This window comes from Antechinus flavipes, chromosome 1 (genome assembly GCF_016432865.1).
Source record: "Antechinus flavipes isolate AdamAnt ecotype Samford, QLD, Australia chromosome 1, AdamAnt_v2, whole genome shotgun sequence".
Lineage (NCBI taxonomy): Eukaryota > Metazoa > Chordata > Mammalia > Dasyuromorphia > Dasyuridae > Antechinus > Antechinus flavipes.
This window is the reverse complement of record NC_067398.1, coordinates 503,438,527-503,455,664: the sequence shown is the minus strand read 5'-3', so window position 1 is coordinate 503,455,664 and position 17,138 is coordinate 503,438,527. Positions and strand designations below refer to the sequence as shown.

The 17,138-nt window shown below is 35.5% G+C and overlaps 1 protein-coding gene across 1 annotated transcript in view; it reads left to right on the top strand.

Annotated features, from left to right (window-relative positions):
* The first annotated feature begins 1,184 nt into the window (after positions 1-1,184).
* Positions 1,185-17,138, top strand: part of AKAIN1 (A-kinase anchor inhibitor 1) — a 72,062-nt gene continuing 56,108 nt past the window's right edge. The window contains exon 1 of the mRNA XM_051970408.1: positions 1,185-2,227. Within this exon, the coding sequence (XP_051826368.1) occupies positions 2,212-2,227 (16 nt within the window). The 5' untranslated portion in view covers positions 1,185-2,211. The remainder of the gene's footprint in view (positions 2,228-17,138) is intronic.

The window sequence follows — 17,138 nt, the reverse complement described above, 5'->3', positions numbered from 1 at the left end:
CCTCAAGATATATTTGAGTTCTACAAAATTTTATAAATGATTACTTCATATTTTCTAAAATGGAATAGCATCTCTTTCAACATATGAATCATTGAGAAATTTATAATTTCTAAGTGGGCTTCTTGTATGAGCTTGGGCAAGTCACAACTTTCCTGAACCTAAATTTCCTCATCGTGTGAGTAGACTGGACTAGATTACTTTTGAGAACTTTTCCAGCTTTAGGGCTATGAGCCTTTCAAGAGCATTAGAAGAAATAAAATTATTTACAGACATTTATATGGCACTTGAAAGTTGCCAAAATGCTTTCTACATATCATCTCAGTTTAATTTTACAACTCTATGAGATCAATACTATGAGTATTGTTTTTTTTTTTCCTGTGAGTTTGTAAAAGAAGAAACCAAAATTCAGAAAGACTAAGAATTCTGTTTAATGTCATAGCTTAATGTCAGAGATAGGATTCAAACCAAGCTCTTTCCTAACTACAGATCCAATTTTCAAAACACCAATCTGTGTTTGCTTCCATCAAATATAACAAAATAAAATCTGTCAGGAATTCAAGCACCTTGCGGACAAAGTTTTTTCCCCCATTATCTTTGTACCTCTAGAACCCATGATCAGGCCATTCACAGAAGAAGCACCTAACAAATATTATAATTGAAATTATAGTTGTTTTGGAGGGGGTGAAGTGAGGATTGCAGGGGAAATTTAAGTATGTAAAAACAAAAGCTACAAATAAAAATTATATGCAATCACATAAATGGAGAGATAATGCTATCCAGGTCTGCACTGGATAGGTGCCTTCAATGTGAACCGTGTCTCTATGCTTTGATCTCTTTGATCTCTGTTGTGTGACTGTTGAACTATGTGACAAGTTGAATGATTCAATATTATGATAGTCTATTTTTTGGGATATATATATATATGTATATATATATATATACTACTCAAGCATGATCTTAGAATAATATGGACTCCTTAAAATGGCTATTTGATGATCAATAGATAGATTTACATAAGTGTCTCTAAAGTCAGACAATTTAAATCAGCTCAAAATATACTTATCAAGATCAAGAGAAAATAAATATATCTCAGATAGGAATACAAAACTTTCAATCCATTCACTTTTAATGTATTCTGAGAAAGAGAGACAAGGAAAAAAGTCCTTGAGTATTCTGGGATGATAATCTAGAGGCAGGTAGTGTAAGCATGACTTGTCTTGACAGTAGCAGACTTGGTTTTGAGTTATCAGAACATGACCTTGGGCCACTTTGCTGGCTCGTGCTGTTGATTTTCAATGTATGTACTACTTATTTGAGAAGGTTGCTGTGAATAAAGCGTCATATTAATGTAATATGATTTTTGTCTTGAAAAATGGAATTTTCTCTGGGGGTTAGATTTGCATTTTTGTAACATGCTAGGAATTCTTTTCTTCCTTGCTCTGAAAGTTACCCATCTTATCTCTTCTTTTCTTTCTATTCCTGGTAGATGAAGTTGGATTGTGAGAGAGGTGATATGGTTGAGAGATGATATGGTTAGTTAGTTTGGTAAACTGCAGGAACTTTGGGAACCTACCACATACAGAGATAGTCTAAATGCAACTTTGTTAACTCAGAATCATTCCTGAAAGTAAAGCTCTTTAAGTGTAAAAAAGCAAACTCATCCTAAATGTCAGTACATCCACTGGGGCCAAAGACAGCAGGTAATTAGAAGCAATTAGCTGTCCCCCTGCTGGGAGAATAGGCAATTACCTTTTTTCTCTCTTTCCTTTCCTTTTCTCCTTCCTTTCTCCTCCAGTTGAAACTGTAGTGGTTACTTTTTCCCTTGAGCAGCAACGTACGCGGAGCTGGCACAGAAATGAGGAATGAGCTGAGCTCTGGGTCGATCTCCTCCTCCTCCTGCTGCCGCCGCCGCCGCCCCCAGAGCAGTGCATTGTGGAGGGAACAACGAAAGCCCAGTTAGACTCGTGCTCTTGGCAAGGGTCAGGTCCGTCTCACTTCTAAGTTGCTCTGCAGGACAGGGGAGCTGTCCAAGGTGCTACCCATCCCCTGTCCCAGAGGTCCTTCTCTGCGCTCTCATCTCCCAACGTTCACTGGCTTTCTGGTCTTCCCAGATCCCACCCTCTCTGCCTTTACAGCTTGCCCTTTCTCTTCCCCTCACCTTCTGGGTGTCGCTTGTTCTCCACCTTGGGGTATTCGCTGCAGGAGGAGATCATGGTGTTTGCTCCAGGTAACGTTACCCTCCTTTCCTCTTCAGTCACCTAGTGGTCAGACTTGGATTGGGGTAGGGAGGAGGAGGGGGGAAAAAGAGGCCTCTCTGGCCCATCCTTTATAGTAGTGTTATTCTCATGTACCTCTTCCCCTCTTCTTTAATGTTATGGGACCCCTTCCACGCTGAAATATGCAGTAAAGCAGAAGCAACAACCTAGATGTTGACTTCCAGAGCGTTTTCTCTTCGGGTTACTTTACACTCATATGAGTCCAGGCACCTTGAAAATGGGAACTTTGCCAGGACATCGAGTACCTGAATGATGGGGTGATTGGTTGGAGGGAGTTCAGAGATGCAGGCTTCAGTTGCTTCTATCTATATCTTGGAGGACTGTTGAAGTGGCAGGAGCTCCTAGGGGAAGTCTGAAAAAGAGGATCCGAAGGCTTGGGGGTGGGAATAGAGAGTCTGAGAGGAGAAAGGTAGAAGAAAAGGATGGTTCAAAGGCATAAGATTCGTAAAGGAGCCGAACTTAAAACTCTGGTTAGAGGTTGATGTAGCTGCTGCGGCGACTGGCGACTGCTACTGCGGCGAGATGAGTTGTTGCAGTGCTTTGAGAGAGGTGACTGAAAGGAAATCATTTTGCTTCTAGAAGAGGCGAAGGATAGTTGACCAAAGATTCTGTCACTGGAGTAGGTCCAGACTAGGTGTAAGTGTGTGTGTGTGTGTGTGTGTGTGTGTGTGTGTGTGTGTATGCTGGCTCACGTTTGTTCCCGCGCTTGCTGATTCGACTGCGTATACCCTGGCTGTGCATCAGCTGGTTAAAGATTGGATTGGGTGGGGAGCAAGGGTGGAAAATTTTGACTTCTACGGTTATGTATATGCTGTGTAGTCAGTTAAATCTTTTACACAGGGTCTTATAATTAGTTACATAATTTAAGGAGATTGTTTAAAAAGATCCATAGAATAGAGAAGACAAACTTTGGCTTTTTTTAATTTGAAAAGGCAGTTTATATTTTCTCTGGTCATTCATACCTAGAGCCTTGAGTTAACCAATAGGGGAGGGAAAGAAAGGAAGAGAAGCCATGTCTTTATTAACTAGAAGACTGGTCGAGGTGTAAAAACCAAACCAAGTCAAGACCTTGGAGTGGTGTGTAAGTATGACTATGGGGTTTCCCAAGAAGTTTTAACAGGGATCTGATTAAGGTTCACTGAACTCTATTATCTGCAATGAATCTTGTTTAGCTATGGACTTTGGAAGATTTCTGGAAAGTTTAGTTTGGTCTCATCCAGAGTTCTCTATCCCATGTGTCCCAAAGGACTCAGTATCTCCACATCAAATCATAAAACCAAAATAGGGACAAATGAAGAGAGAGTAAAGACACTGATCTGAGACCAGTGAGAAAGTTTATGTTAGACTTTTACTGTGTCATTTGAGCTAAAGGGTAGCTGTTTAGCAACAAGGCTGCCTGGAAGCCATCAATCTCTTTCCCATTCTAAGAGGGAACATGTTTCCAGATATCAGGGACTCATTTGATCTCAAGATTAGGCAGTCAAGATCATAAATATAGAGTTAGAATGAACTTTTCAGGTCATCTAATACAATTCATATTTCATAATAGAGGACATTGAGAATCAGAGAGATAACTTGCTCAAAGTTACATGAGAAGCAAATGGCAGGACCAGAATTTGAAAGCTTGGTTCTTTGACTCCAAATCCAATATTCTTTCCAATGCACCATGAGGAGCAGAATTTTGAAATAGAAAGTTTGTAGCCACTCAAAGATTTGTTAAAAAACAACCATCCTCCTGCAATTTGGATTTCACTTCCCAGTTTTCCAGTTTCTTTCATGCTTTTATTTACGAAAAAAGGATTAGTATGAGTCAATCCAGAAATGTTAGGTATAAGTGGGAAAAGGTATTGAAATGTGTTTATAAAATGGAAATCAAATTGCTTTTTTGTTGTTATTGTTGTTGGGTCAGTTTACCTTTGATTCAGAAATTACTTAAATAACATAACATAACAAAGAGTCTCAATGTAGGATAAAGAATGAGAGGTGGTTAATTGGATAATTAAAAAAAATGAAATGAGATTCAGGAGTTTATAGGCTAGACTTTCCTAATAATTACTGGTGGGCAAGTTCTTTCACTTCTCTGGGTCTCACTTTCTTTATCTGCATAGAAGAAGGTTGATTTAGAGAATTTTTAGTCTCCTTTAGCTCTAATACTGTATAATAAGCTACTTAACTGGTCTAAGCATTCCTCATATACCAAGTCCATGTCCTGTCTCAATCCTTTTGCATGGGTTATCTGACATTTCTGGAATATATCATCTTTTCCTTTACCTCCTGGTCTACAATCCAGGACACAGAGCCAAGGTAGGACCAACAGAGATGAAATGAAAGTGCTTTGAAATAGTGTAGTGCTGCCATTGGACTCAAGCTGCAACACTGAGGTGAACAAAACAGAAACTGCCTTGAGGTCTAGATAACTGTCCTTGGAGAAGGGAAAATGTCTAGCTTCCTTTAAGTTTTAATTGAAATGCTACCTCCTATATCAGACCTTTCTTTATTAGTGCTCTCTCTAAAACTGCTGTTTTTATTTGTATCTCTTGATCTAAATATATATTCTTCCCCATTTCAATAATGTAAATTTCTTGAGCATAGCATCTTTAATTTTTAGCCTCAGTACTTACACCTAGCAGTTCTTGACACACGTATGCTTAAAAATGCTTGTTGGATTGAACTGTAATCCAGTGCTGTGTCAATGTTATACTTTCCAATATAGATTTTGTTTATGATTAAACAAAGAAGCAAGTTGTGTAGTTGAACTGTGCCAGACTTTCAGCAGTGTGCTATCTGTCATCCTGGTGTTTTGAGCAGACTCAAAAAGGCTAGCTATTTCAAATTGATTATTTCTTTCTACTCCCCACTTAAAACTTTAAGAGGGAAATAAGTGTAGGTGTGTGTTAAGGTGATTGCTCAAAAATTAATGAAAGGGTGTTAAAGACTACAAGATCAGTAGGGTAATAAATTAACAATGAGCTGTTCACAAAATTGGGTCAGTGGCTACTGAACCATTCAGAGCAACACTGAAAATTTGTTTTAAATGGGGAATTTAGAGTCTAGACTTCTGTTTACCTGGATCTTGCTTTGCCTCTTCTGACCTGAGTTATCTTGAATGAAAGTCTTTGTTTTCATTTGACTCATTACTCACCTCAAAGTGGTTGGTAAAAAATAAGTCATAAGCTGAAAAGCATACAGCAGATATCATTAAAGTGTAATGGAACATGGAGAAAAAGATTCAATGTAAAGTAGTGAAAAGAATCCTCCACAATCTTCTCTTTCATATATTATAAAAAAATCAAATCAAACACCAACAAAAAATAAAACAAGAAAAACAAACCCAATGTGTAATAATATTTTATAGTTGTCATAGGAGTATGATATCTTAAGAGATTGAGTGATAATAATGATAATTTCTAATGTGTAATTTAGGAGGATTCTTATCTTGAGTATTGCAAATAGTAAGTCTATTAAAATAGAGATTATCTAATATCTGTTACATACTTGGGATGTTTTGGGTAGGGCTTATATTATTGTGCGTGATCTGTGTATGTATTTTACTACCTCTTTTAGAAAGTAAGATATATGACATAAGACATATGTAAAACATAAGACATTACATCTTATGTAAACTTTGTACTCTCCCACCAATGCCCTGTACACAGTATATTTGAATAAATGCTAGTTGAATTGAAATGAATTGTATGATGTCTAAAGATGCACCCAATCTTAAGAGTCTATGATTCTGTAATTTATCCCCAGCATTAATATGCTCCTATGGGTTTTCAATAAATATTAATTGACTGACAATTGGATTGTTTCAAATTATTGAGTTTGCATCTATGCTAATATATTTTCTTGGTATGGGAAAGAATTTTCTACCAAAGAGGAAATGGAAAAAAATTTATATTGTTTTCAAATCAGACAAGTCAATGTAACAGAAAACTTTTATAGGGGAATAAAAATAGTGCATTTGTAAGTAATTACTTGGCTATCACTTCCTCCCCTTGTCACTGTGAACATTTAGCATTGGTCCCATCAGAGATAACTGTCAAAAAGGCTTAGGAGAATGTCTTATTTATCTGAAAGAAGCTATAGTTTTTCTTTATTTATATGCATGGCTTACCAATTCCTAGGAGATCAATGGATGAATAAATAACTGCTGCACACTGGTTTAAGGCAAGGTTTACAATCTGTCAACCCAAATGCATTCCCTGTTAACGGAATTTTAAAAGGTAGATTGAATTTGGTCCTAGCGGCCTAGATTCTCTCCTTTTGCAATTACTGAATATTCTAAAGACCTCTCATTACTTATAACTAGGCACTACTTCATCTTGAAGTGTACAAGAAGAGTAACTTCCATGTTAATAATTAAGTTAGATTTTGGCCAAAAAATATGAACACATAATGGGCAGGCCATTATTGGAATAGTTCCATCAGCCTCAGAGCTTTTAAATTTGGAAACCATTATTAAAAGAATAGATACCAAATGCACATGGCATTGCTACATTGAAATTAGAAATAGATCAAACAAAATGGATTATTTGGAGAGAGTTGGTTCTTTCCAAAGGATCACAGATAAAGATAGAAGGTATCTCAGAAGTTATGTGTTCATTTTTCTTTTATTTTAAAGATGAAGAGACTCTGGTTCAAAGAATCAAGATTATTCCTCTAGTAAATGACAAATACAGTGTTATCTGACTTTAAATCCATCATTCTTCCTATTATGTAATGGTTGCAGTTTAATGGGCCACATTTTTCTCCTCTGGATTTGGAATAAACATAAACCTCTTCTTTAGAACCATAAAAAGCACTGATTTCTCCCTTCATCTTCTTCTGTGAACTTCCTCCCACTAGTCTTCACTTAAAGTGACATAGCACCTACAAGTATTCAAGTAAGAGATCATGAACTGTTTCAAAATGCCCATAAGGATTCCTGAGAAAGTCCACAGATGATTTTGTCCTTGAATTATTTTTCTGCAAATTCCAAGGCAATCTCCCCTGTGCTGGCTCAGAGGACTCTCAAATAGTTACAAGAACATTTGTTTCCCACTGAGTAAGGTGCACTACATGTCTTTTAACAATGGAAATACTTAAAAGTGCATGTGTTTTCTGCTTGTGTTCATATGACCTCCATCTTGCATCACCTGTTTTGGAAAAAGTGTCATACCTATTCCTTCTTGTGAGATTAGGGAAGATTTTCCTTAGTCTTTTATTGTATCACCTTTATGGTGCATTTATAAAGCTTTACAGCTAATGGTCTGAAGAACTGAAATGATGATAAGGCAGATGTCTGAGTGTATCCTGGGATGAATAAGTTATGAATCATGGAAAGTCACAATTGAAAGGCTAGCATATGCATGCTTAAAAGCAGATGGCTTCCTCATGGAGCTAAATAGTCCCAATCTTGTCTAAATTTAAAAGGTCTAATGATGACATAAAAGCAACTACTATCCTGTAATGTTCCCAGGTAAAAGCATCATAGCCTGCACTCTTAATAGGGTAATATTTTCAACCATTATTTTGTATTTTCTCTTTTTTTTTTACTAAGCACTGGTATACCTATCACTGTCATTTTTTTTTTTTTGTCAGAGCTACATCCACACTTTTAAGTGGGTAAGGCTAAAGCCTTATCTTCATTTCAAAGCTTCACTATGTTTGGATATTGTAGAAAAGTGACAAGATTTACTTGCAAAATATCAAGGGCTATATAGGAAGAGCCCTGGTCTACAACTCAGAGAGATGCTAGAGCCTTTGTCTGAATCTAATATTGATACGCTGCATGACATTGGATAAATCAGTTTCTTGGCCTTTTAGTGTACTTTCTTATCAGTTGGTTGCTTTTACTTTGCTTTGAAATTTAGCATTTTTGTATTTTGAAAAAAATCCTTACTTTTCTTTAAGAAGAGAACAATATAGTTGCAAGACTAAATATTTAACTATCATAAATGGTAAAATTTCATGTCTCCACTTAAAAAAATGGATGGGTCTTCTGTTTTTTTGAGCAATAAAAATGGTACCCAATATGCACCAGCTACATCCACAGTCCCAACTTAGAATGTAATAATTCTACTGCAGTAGTCAATGTTTTGGTCACTTCTCATAAATTCAGTGAAATGTGACTGTCTGGCATTTGGGCAGAAGGTCTTCATGGGACACAGCTTTTTGTTGTTATTGCCAGGCAGCAGTAGTTAATTTTATTTCCTTAGAATTTATTTCTAACATTTATGATCTGACACTTCTGCCTTCCTATTTAATTTTTTTTTTGGATTTTAAAATATGAAGTTGTTTATTATGATGTTGTAGACACAATTTTAATCCATCCAAATCAGAGAATTTAGAAATGCATTTTCAATAAATGTAATTACTATATGATTCATGCCTCAAAATAAGTAAATTTACACTTGATCAGGCCATAATCATGTCAATAAATAATCATTATTTCTTTCCTAAAGTGATAATTTCCCAATAGGATTGCATTAATACTTATTTTATTATTATTATATTATATATTATTATATAATATATATTATTAAATTATTATTATAGAATATAAATTATTATAAATTATATTAATAAATTATTATCAAATATATTAATATATTTTATCTTCTGTCAGTCATATTTTCTCCTTTTTGACAATTAAATACTAACTACAGAAGTCATATTAGACTAGAAATTTCTGTCCTGAATATTGATACTTATATTTGTAGTCAAAAGACTTAGGCTAAAATTTTGGTTCTCCTATTCTGTTTATATATAACCATAGGTAAATCATTTATCCTTTCTGGGCCTCAGTTTCCATATGTGTAAAATGAAAGGCTTCCTTGTGGTAAAATGGAAAGTGTCCTGGATTTGGGGTCAGAGAATTTTGGTTTAATTCTTGGATTTGTCCTTTACTAGACTCTGTCTTCTCATCAATAAAAGTAGGGAGTTCAGCTTAGGAGGTTCTAGATTCAGCACCCTATAAGATCCCTTCCAGTTCTAACTCTATGAATCTGTTGTTCATCAAGCTCTACAATCCCAGGATGCTTTGGTCTTCTATTCATTCACCACAGATGATTAAAATTATATTGGAGAGGTAGGAGCTAATATTGCTGTATACCTTGTCTTACTAATGGAAGAATGAGGAGTGAGGAAAAGTGGCAATAGCAAGGTGAGTAGTGGTGATTTTAGGAATGCTTGAGAGCTGTTGAAAAATAAGGAGTGAAGGAAAGTTGTAATAACAAGTGAGTGACAAAAGTGGCAATAGCAATAGTGATAATATTAGGAATTTCTGGGAGTCAGAGAAGAATTTAAATGTGTTTGGGAGTGTGGCATTGAGCACTTGGGGTTTTACTTAACTTTACTTGGATTTTACTTAACTTTGCTTTTATTCACTGCAAAAAAAAAAAAAAGGTGAATGATTATGTCCCTGCAGCAGCAATATCTCCCATCAGGTTAGGGAGCAAGATTTCCAGAGGAGTCTCAGAGCATGCCAGGATGATGTAAAGAATTATACTCAAAGAACATAAATGTGGGAATTCCATTATAGTATCCAATTTATAGTTGGGCACATCAAGCTACACGTAGTATGAGTTTGTTAGGCTGTTGTTTTTAAATTTTAATTCAATAGAATGGGGGTTAGAATCATTTAAACTGACTAATTGGTTCATGGATGTCCTTTTTGATTATGATATAATAGAATTAGGTTGGGAGTATTGCCCTAGTGTGGTAAGACATTTCCTTCCAAATTCCTAGTTCATTGTATAATTGAGATAACAAGAAGTGAACCTTGATTATTATTATGCTATTTTAAAACAGAAACTTCTTAATGTTGAATGTTAGATGACAGTGTAGAGATGAGAATATTCTTCAAACAATCACTGAGTCTAGGCATGAATGGGGAAATATTTCTACCATATTTTTCCTTGGAGCTATTCTTATGATTTTCCAGCTTCCTCCTTGAATCTTCTTTGGATCTAACAACATAGAGAATATAGTGCTGGGCAGGAAGTTTCAATATATGCAGAATGGGGTGTTAGATTCTCATTTTCATTGTAGATTTTCATATTTTCATTTGCATCTTTTTTCTTGGAGGAGGTAGGAATCACAGGCTTTAGAACTGGTAAGAAATTTAGAGATCATCTTATCCACCACTCTAGTGAAGGCCCTCATCACCTCACAGATGAATTATTTCAAAAGTCTGATGGTGGATCTTCTTTCACAAATCTTTCCCAACTCCAACTAATTCTCTATTCTACTACTAAAGTGATTTGTCTTAAAGCATTGTTCCAATCATGTTAATAAACTTGAGTAACTTCCTATTTCACTTGGGATCACATACAAAATGTGCTGTTTGGCATTCAAAGTATTTTATAACCTAAGCTCTTCCTTCTTTTCTACTCTTCTTACATCATACTCTCCACTTTTCATTCTTCAGTCCAATAGCAGGGGCTTTCTAGGTGTTCAGTGAACAGATAACACTAACATTTTCTCTGGTGTTCCTCATTCCTGGAAGGCTTCCCCCTCCTTTATTCTGACTATTGGCTTACCTGGCTTCATTTAAATACTAATTAAAATCCTCTAAATTTTCTCCAAACCTTCTTAATTCCAGTGACTCCTCTTTGTTAATTATTTGCAATTTATCTTGTACATAGCTTTCTTTATATATATATATTTGTTTGTCTATTCTCTCTCTCAATAGGCTATAAACTCTTTGAATACAGAAACTCTCTTTGGCCTCTTTTTGAATCTCCAACACTTAGCGCAGTGCCTGTAATATAATAGGCACTTAATAAATGTTTATTGATTGATTGATCCAATTCTCTCATTTAAAAAATGAAGAGCCAGTGGCCCAGAAAAGCTAAGTGTTTTGCCTAACATCACAATTAAGATCACTAAGTAGTAGAGTTGGGGTATGACACCACCCTCTGATTCCTGAGCCAGCACTCTTCCTACTATTCCCTATTACTTTTGATTATCATAAAGATAGCATATGGGTTCTTGAGAAGTAATGTGGCCCACCTCTAAAGAGAACTGGCCAGGAAGACTTGGATTGAGGTCTCACAGCCTTTCTGTGCTCTAGATAACTCTCTAAGATTATAAATTGAAAAAAAGATGCCAAACTGAATTAATAGAGGAAGTTTCCTTAACAAAAAGTTCCCCATACCACTGAAATCTCAGGTCTAATCGCCAACCTTTTCTGTATGCATTCATAATGCAGAGAATTTCTGCCATATTTTGGGAAGGTACAGAACAAAATAAATCCTCTGAGAAAAGATCTTCTCCTCTACCTCCAAGAGCTCAAGGATAGATGCTATTGTTGAACTTCAAAAGCTTGTTTTCTTCTCTTCCCAGATACCACAATCCTTACCTTCATTACATCTATATAGTATTATACTCCCAATTTCCACCTGGGGTGGGTCAGCACCAGAGGTTCTGGGAAAGCTTGGCTTTGGGGTGGATAAGGAAAGGTTTTAGTAAAAGAATCAAAGGAGGTAAAGTGCTTGTAAAGGAAGGGTGCTTGTCGTGACAGAGCCTATGAAAGGAAAACAACAACAAAAAACAATCAGAGAGAAATCAAAATTCACAGGAGAGAAAGTAGAAAAAACAAAAATATTAGGATGATATTTATTTATAGGATATTAAAGAGAAATTAAATCCTAATTCTCACAGATTTTCTTGATCTGGGTATATCAATGGCTATGCTAGCCCTTTCTATCTCCTTTAGGTTAATGAGTATAGCTGATAAAGGTTGTGGTTGCTGTTCTTCATTTTCAAAGAGGATTAAAATGACAAAATTACATTGGAATCAATATATAGTGTATTCATTTGTTGTTAATCAGACCAGTACTGCTTGGAAAGCTCCACCACAGGTTGGATCTTTAAATTTGTGCCTCTCATATTTCTTTGAAGCTATTGAAATTCTTCTTTGCTCATAGAACATAGTGACTTCTTTGATTTGGGCACACCAAGGTGAGGGGGTTGTCTACCAGTGTTTCCAATATCTCACAATCAATTCCAAAGTTCTTCAGAGAGACCTTAAGAGTAGTCTTGTATTACTTTTTCTGACCTCCATGTGTGAGCACTTGTCTTATCCTTGGCAAAATAGTCTTTTAGGCAACTATACTTTTGGCATTTAAATAACATGACCAGCCCATCAGAATTGAGCTCTCTGTAGTAGAGTTTGAATGCCTGGCAGTTCAGCTCAAAAGTGGATCTCATTGTTGATGGGGGTGAACCCTGAAACTGTGTCCCCTTTAATCTGTAAAAGAAGGGAGATTCGGGGTTGCAGGTTCTCCCCTGGGAGAAGCATACCTTTCCCTGACAACACCCAGTTTAGTGGTCTCATTCTGTTGGAGATCTCGGCCTGATATTCATATTGATAAATAATCTCTTTTCAACTGGAAATCTAAGCCCTGGGCGGTGATAACATTGAAGGAATGTCATTCAATTTTGAATGGAAACCCAAACCTCAGACTGCTAATAAAAGACAATTCTGAACTCCAAATCTTTGCAGAGGTAGGAAACAGGATTATGCTTGCCATGGAAGCTCTCTTCTTGGCAAAGCTGCTCTACCAGAACTCTTCCCCATTGTGAAAATATTCTCTTCTCAGTGTTAACCCTTGTTATTTCTCTGACAGGATCTTACCCACCAAGAAGTCTGTCTGGCTTCTCAGTGCTAATAAAATTCCCTTTTGCCTCAGATTTTTGGTTTTGCAAATTGTTTCACATTGGACTTGTGCTGACCAGAGGGGATTCCCCACCTCAATTCTCATACCTCTTCACTATTGCTAGCACTGCATCAGTGTCTGGTACCTTAACTTAGAAGGCGATCTTTAGAATCTTCCCAAGACTATTCAAATGTCAGCAATTCGGTTTCCTGCCATAGTTGTGGTAGACTGTCCAGGTTTCACAAGCATACGACAATAAGTTCATCATAACAGCTCTGTAGACCTTCAATTTGGCAGACAATCAAATACTTCTTGTCTCCCTCACTTTCCACCAGAGCCTCCAAAACATGAACTAGCTCTTACAAGATGTGTTTCAACCTCATCATCTATATGTACATCCTTGGAAAGCATACTTCCAAGTAAGTGAAATTTTCCAAGCATTCAAAATTTCTCTCTTTGTTATAACCAAAGAGTCTACATATGGATGGTGTGGTGGTAACTGGCGGAGAGCATAATTTTTCTTGGTGTTAATTGCTGAAGCAAAATGAGCAGAAACAGCAGAAGATTGATCCATATTTTGTTGCATCTCAGATTCAAAGGCTGAATTGAATACATCATTTGCAAACAAAAAAATCTCGCACCAACTCTCCTTCCACTTTAATCTTAGCTTGTAGCCTTTTCAATTTAAATAATTTGCCATCAATGCAATGGCTGACCTTGATGTGTACATTCTTGTTGAAAACATTTGATAACATTTCTGAAAACATCATGTTAAAAAGCATGGGAGCAAGCATACAACTTTACTTCATTCCACTGCTGACTGAAAAACTTTAGAGTATTATCCATTATCCAGAACTCAAGCTGGTAAAGGAAGGGTCTTCTGGACATATATCCATCCAAAAGGGCAGTAAATTTCATGGCTATGCATATCAAGGGAAGTTTGTGCGTGTGTGTGTATATATATCTATATCTATATCAGTATACTGATATGATATAATATGATATGAATGTGGGCAGCTGGGTGGTACATGGATAGATACATGAAATTTGGAAGACTCATCTTAAAGTTCAAATTAGATACTAACTGAGTGACCCCAGGCAAGTCACTTAACCCTGTTTTGCCTCAGTGTCCTCATATATAAAATAAGCTGTATGTATCTTTGCTAAGAGAACCCAAATAAGGTCACAAAGAGTCAGACATGACTGAAATGAATGAACAATGTAACTACAAACTAATATAATATAATGTAATATAACAATACAACAATAACATAATATAAAGTACTGTTATACATGTATGTGTATATATCTTTACCTATATATATATATATATATATATATATATATATATATATATATATATATAATTTTTTAGGGAGAGTGATTTATTGAATACTTAGGCATAGAAAACAATATTTTTATACATAAAACAAAACAAAATAAACTAAAGCTTAACTAAACTTAATTTTTTATATTAACAATTAAACTTTACTTTAAAAATATAAGCTGAACAATGAGATAGGAAATTACAAAATTTCATGATAGTGATAATCAGATTAATATGAAATAGTTAATTTAAATTATCTTTGTCTTCAACCAGTTAGTATACTAACTTCAAATGACCAAAGGGGTTTATAGTTTCTTGGTCTTTTTATCTTAGGAAATGAGATTTTACTTATTAGGTATTATAGACTTAAATTTCTAAATCACATCATTGTAATTAATTAACAAAATCAATTATTGTAAAATATTTATTCCAACAAAAGGTAAATTCCTTAAGAGCCAGATTGTTTATTCTTTATATTTCTAAGTGCTAAATTACTTTTTGTTGATTGACCAAATGAATATACAAAATGATGAGTTCATGCATTCTGCTACTAATGGGGCATTGCATTTTGTATAGTAGTAATATGGAAATGGCTTTTTTCACAGAGACAGCTTTTAATAAGTAATAATGTAAAACACTGAGTAGATCTAGAAAAACCTAGAACATAAAAGAGGTTTAAGTAAAACCTCTTTCTGGTAATAGTGTTACCTTTAGGAACAGCTCCATTATAACTTAAGGATAATTTGACCTCAGTTTCCAAGTTATCTAAAGCCACTTAGAATTGATTTGTTGGCAATTATTTTCATATTATTTCTGCCATTGGCTAAGCTCAGCAGTATTCCCAGTGCAATCACAGGCTTACAAAAATCTGTTCAGATCATTGAACAATACAGGTAAATATTCCATCTAGGAATACTTGAAATGAAATGAAATTCCTTTGACATCAAAGTGAATTGTTGCTCAGTCATTTCAGTTGTGTTCAACTCTATGTGATCCCATTTGGGATTTTCTTAGCAAAGATACTAGAGTGGCTTGCCATTTACTTCTCCATCTCTTTTTCCATATGAGGAAACCAAGGCAAAAAGGTTAATGACTGGCCCAAGGTTACATAGCAAGGAAGTGTCTGAGGCCAAATTTGAAGTCAATTTACCCTGACTACAGGTCCAGTATACTAAACACTGTGCCATTTAACTGCCTATCAAAGTAATTCTAGGATTCAAAGATCTCATCTATATGAATATTTTTTCCCTTCTTAATTAAAGAAATGTAACACACACACATACTCTTTCTATTTTCATATTACATTGAAAATATGCTAAAGCATTTTAAACAGTTCTTATCATTGCCAAAGAAATATGGAAGAGTTTTGCTTTTGCCATTGAAGTGAGTAAAATGAGAATTGGAGCTTAAAGAATCTCAATTCCTTTTCTATCATTTTAAGAGTATAAAATACATAATGTGAAGAAAAGATGAATTAGTTCTTTAAGGATAGGAGTTTTTTAGTCTTTATCTGTATTGTTTGGGCAGGAATAACCAGGAAAATACATATATACCAACAATGTAGCTTTCAATTTGGCATTTACATCGTCCTTCTCTGTCTTTGGGCTCACTCATTTATCTCTGTATATAGTAAGGGTGGTATGTTGAGGGTTTGGGTTTAGGAGGTAGGATTGAGCAGAGCTACTACTACACTGCTACTCTACCTTCTGACACTCCTAGATGGTAATCCTGGTGAATGTGTGCTTGTTTTTCACTCCTAACATTCACCATTCCTGAGTCTTAAATTGCTTTCCATTTGCTCAAAGTTATCACTGACAAAATACATGATTAATTCTTAATTATGAAACATTTATTAATAGAAGGCAAAACAACAATAATCAGAATACAACATTTATGCAATGAGGCAAAACCAGGAGTAATTAAAATATAAAACAACATAACAGTTCACCCATAAAACCCACTGCTATGCTATATTCTCCTTCAAATGTGCAGTATTCATGGGAGAGTTAGCACCCACTTCCAGAAACATAGCCCTAAGGGATGTGAATAGGAAAAATAAGTGTCTAGGGTAATTCATGATTCTGGCTAAGAAGTCTAGATGGTGGTGGTGGTGTTTTAAGGGAATCTTATGCATCATGGATGTCTACTTTTCTTCTAAGCTTTTCTGCCTCTCTAGGAACTTTACTATAAAAGATATTTCTGTATTATCCTAGGTAATGAAAAAGTCAAGCCAATAAGCAATTATTAAGCACCTACTATATGCAGATACTATTGCTAAGTATTAAAAGCAGTATTACACTATTTAAGTGAAACAATTGATTGAATAATGTGATCTGTATTAAGCTTTCTAGATCTATTCCTTTGGTCAGTATTGAAGAATCATTAAAGTACTTCAGTGAAAAGTGATTCAGCTGAAGAACTGCAAAGCTCTTCATTATAGTTATAGACTCTGCTGAAGCCAGAAAAGACAGTAGAGGGCAAACACAGCCAAATCCACAAGGGTTCAATTAGGCCAGTCAGCTCTTCACACAGTTGTACACAATTCAGCTTCCTTTAGTGATGCTATAGAGCTTATAAGGCTTTGGTTGGCTGGCTGCTAGCCCAGAGAAGTTGCTCTTATTTATTGAATCTCCCCTGCTCTTCATCTTTCAAACAGCAGGGGGCAGCAGCTACCACTGCCAGATTCTCTCTTCTCCCCTCTGGTTCTTTTGATCTCTGACTTTTGTATTTTTAATTTCTTGTCTTCTCCAATAGCTTTTGATACCTCAAACCACAGTCCCCATGTAAACAGTGATCTATTTTTAATTTGAGTGGATAAACTCAAAATACACAATCCTATGAGAACACAATTCTCCCATAATCTTGAAATATCTCTTGGATTTGTAATTT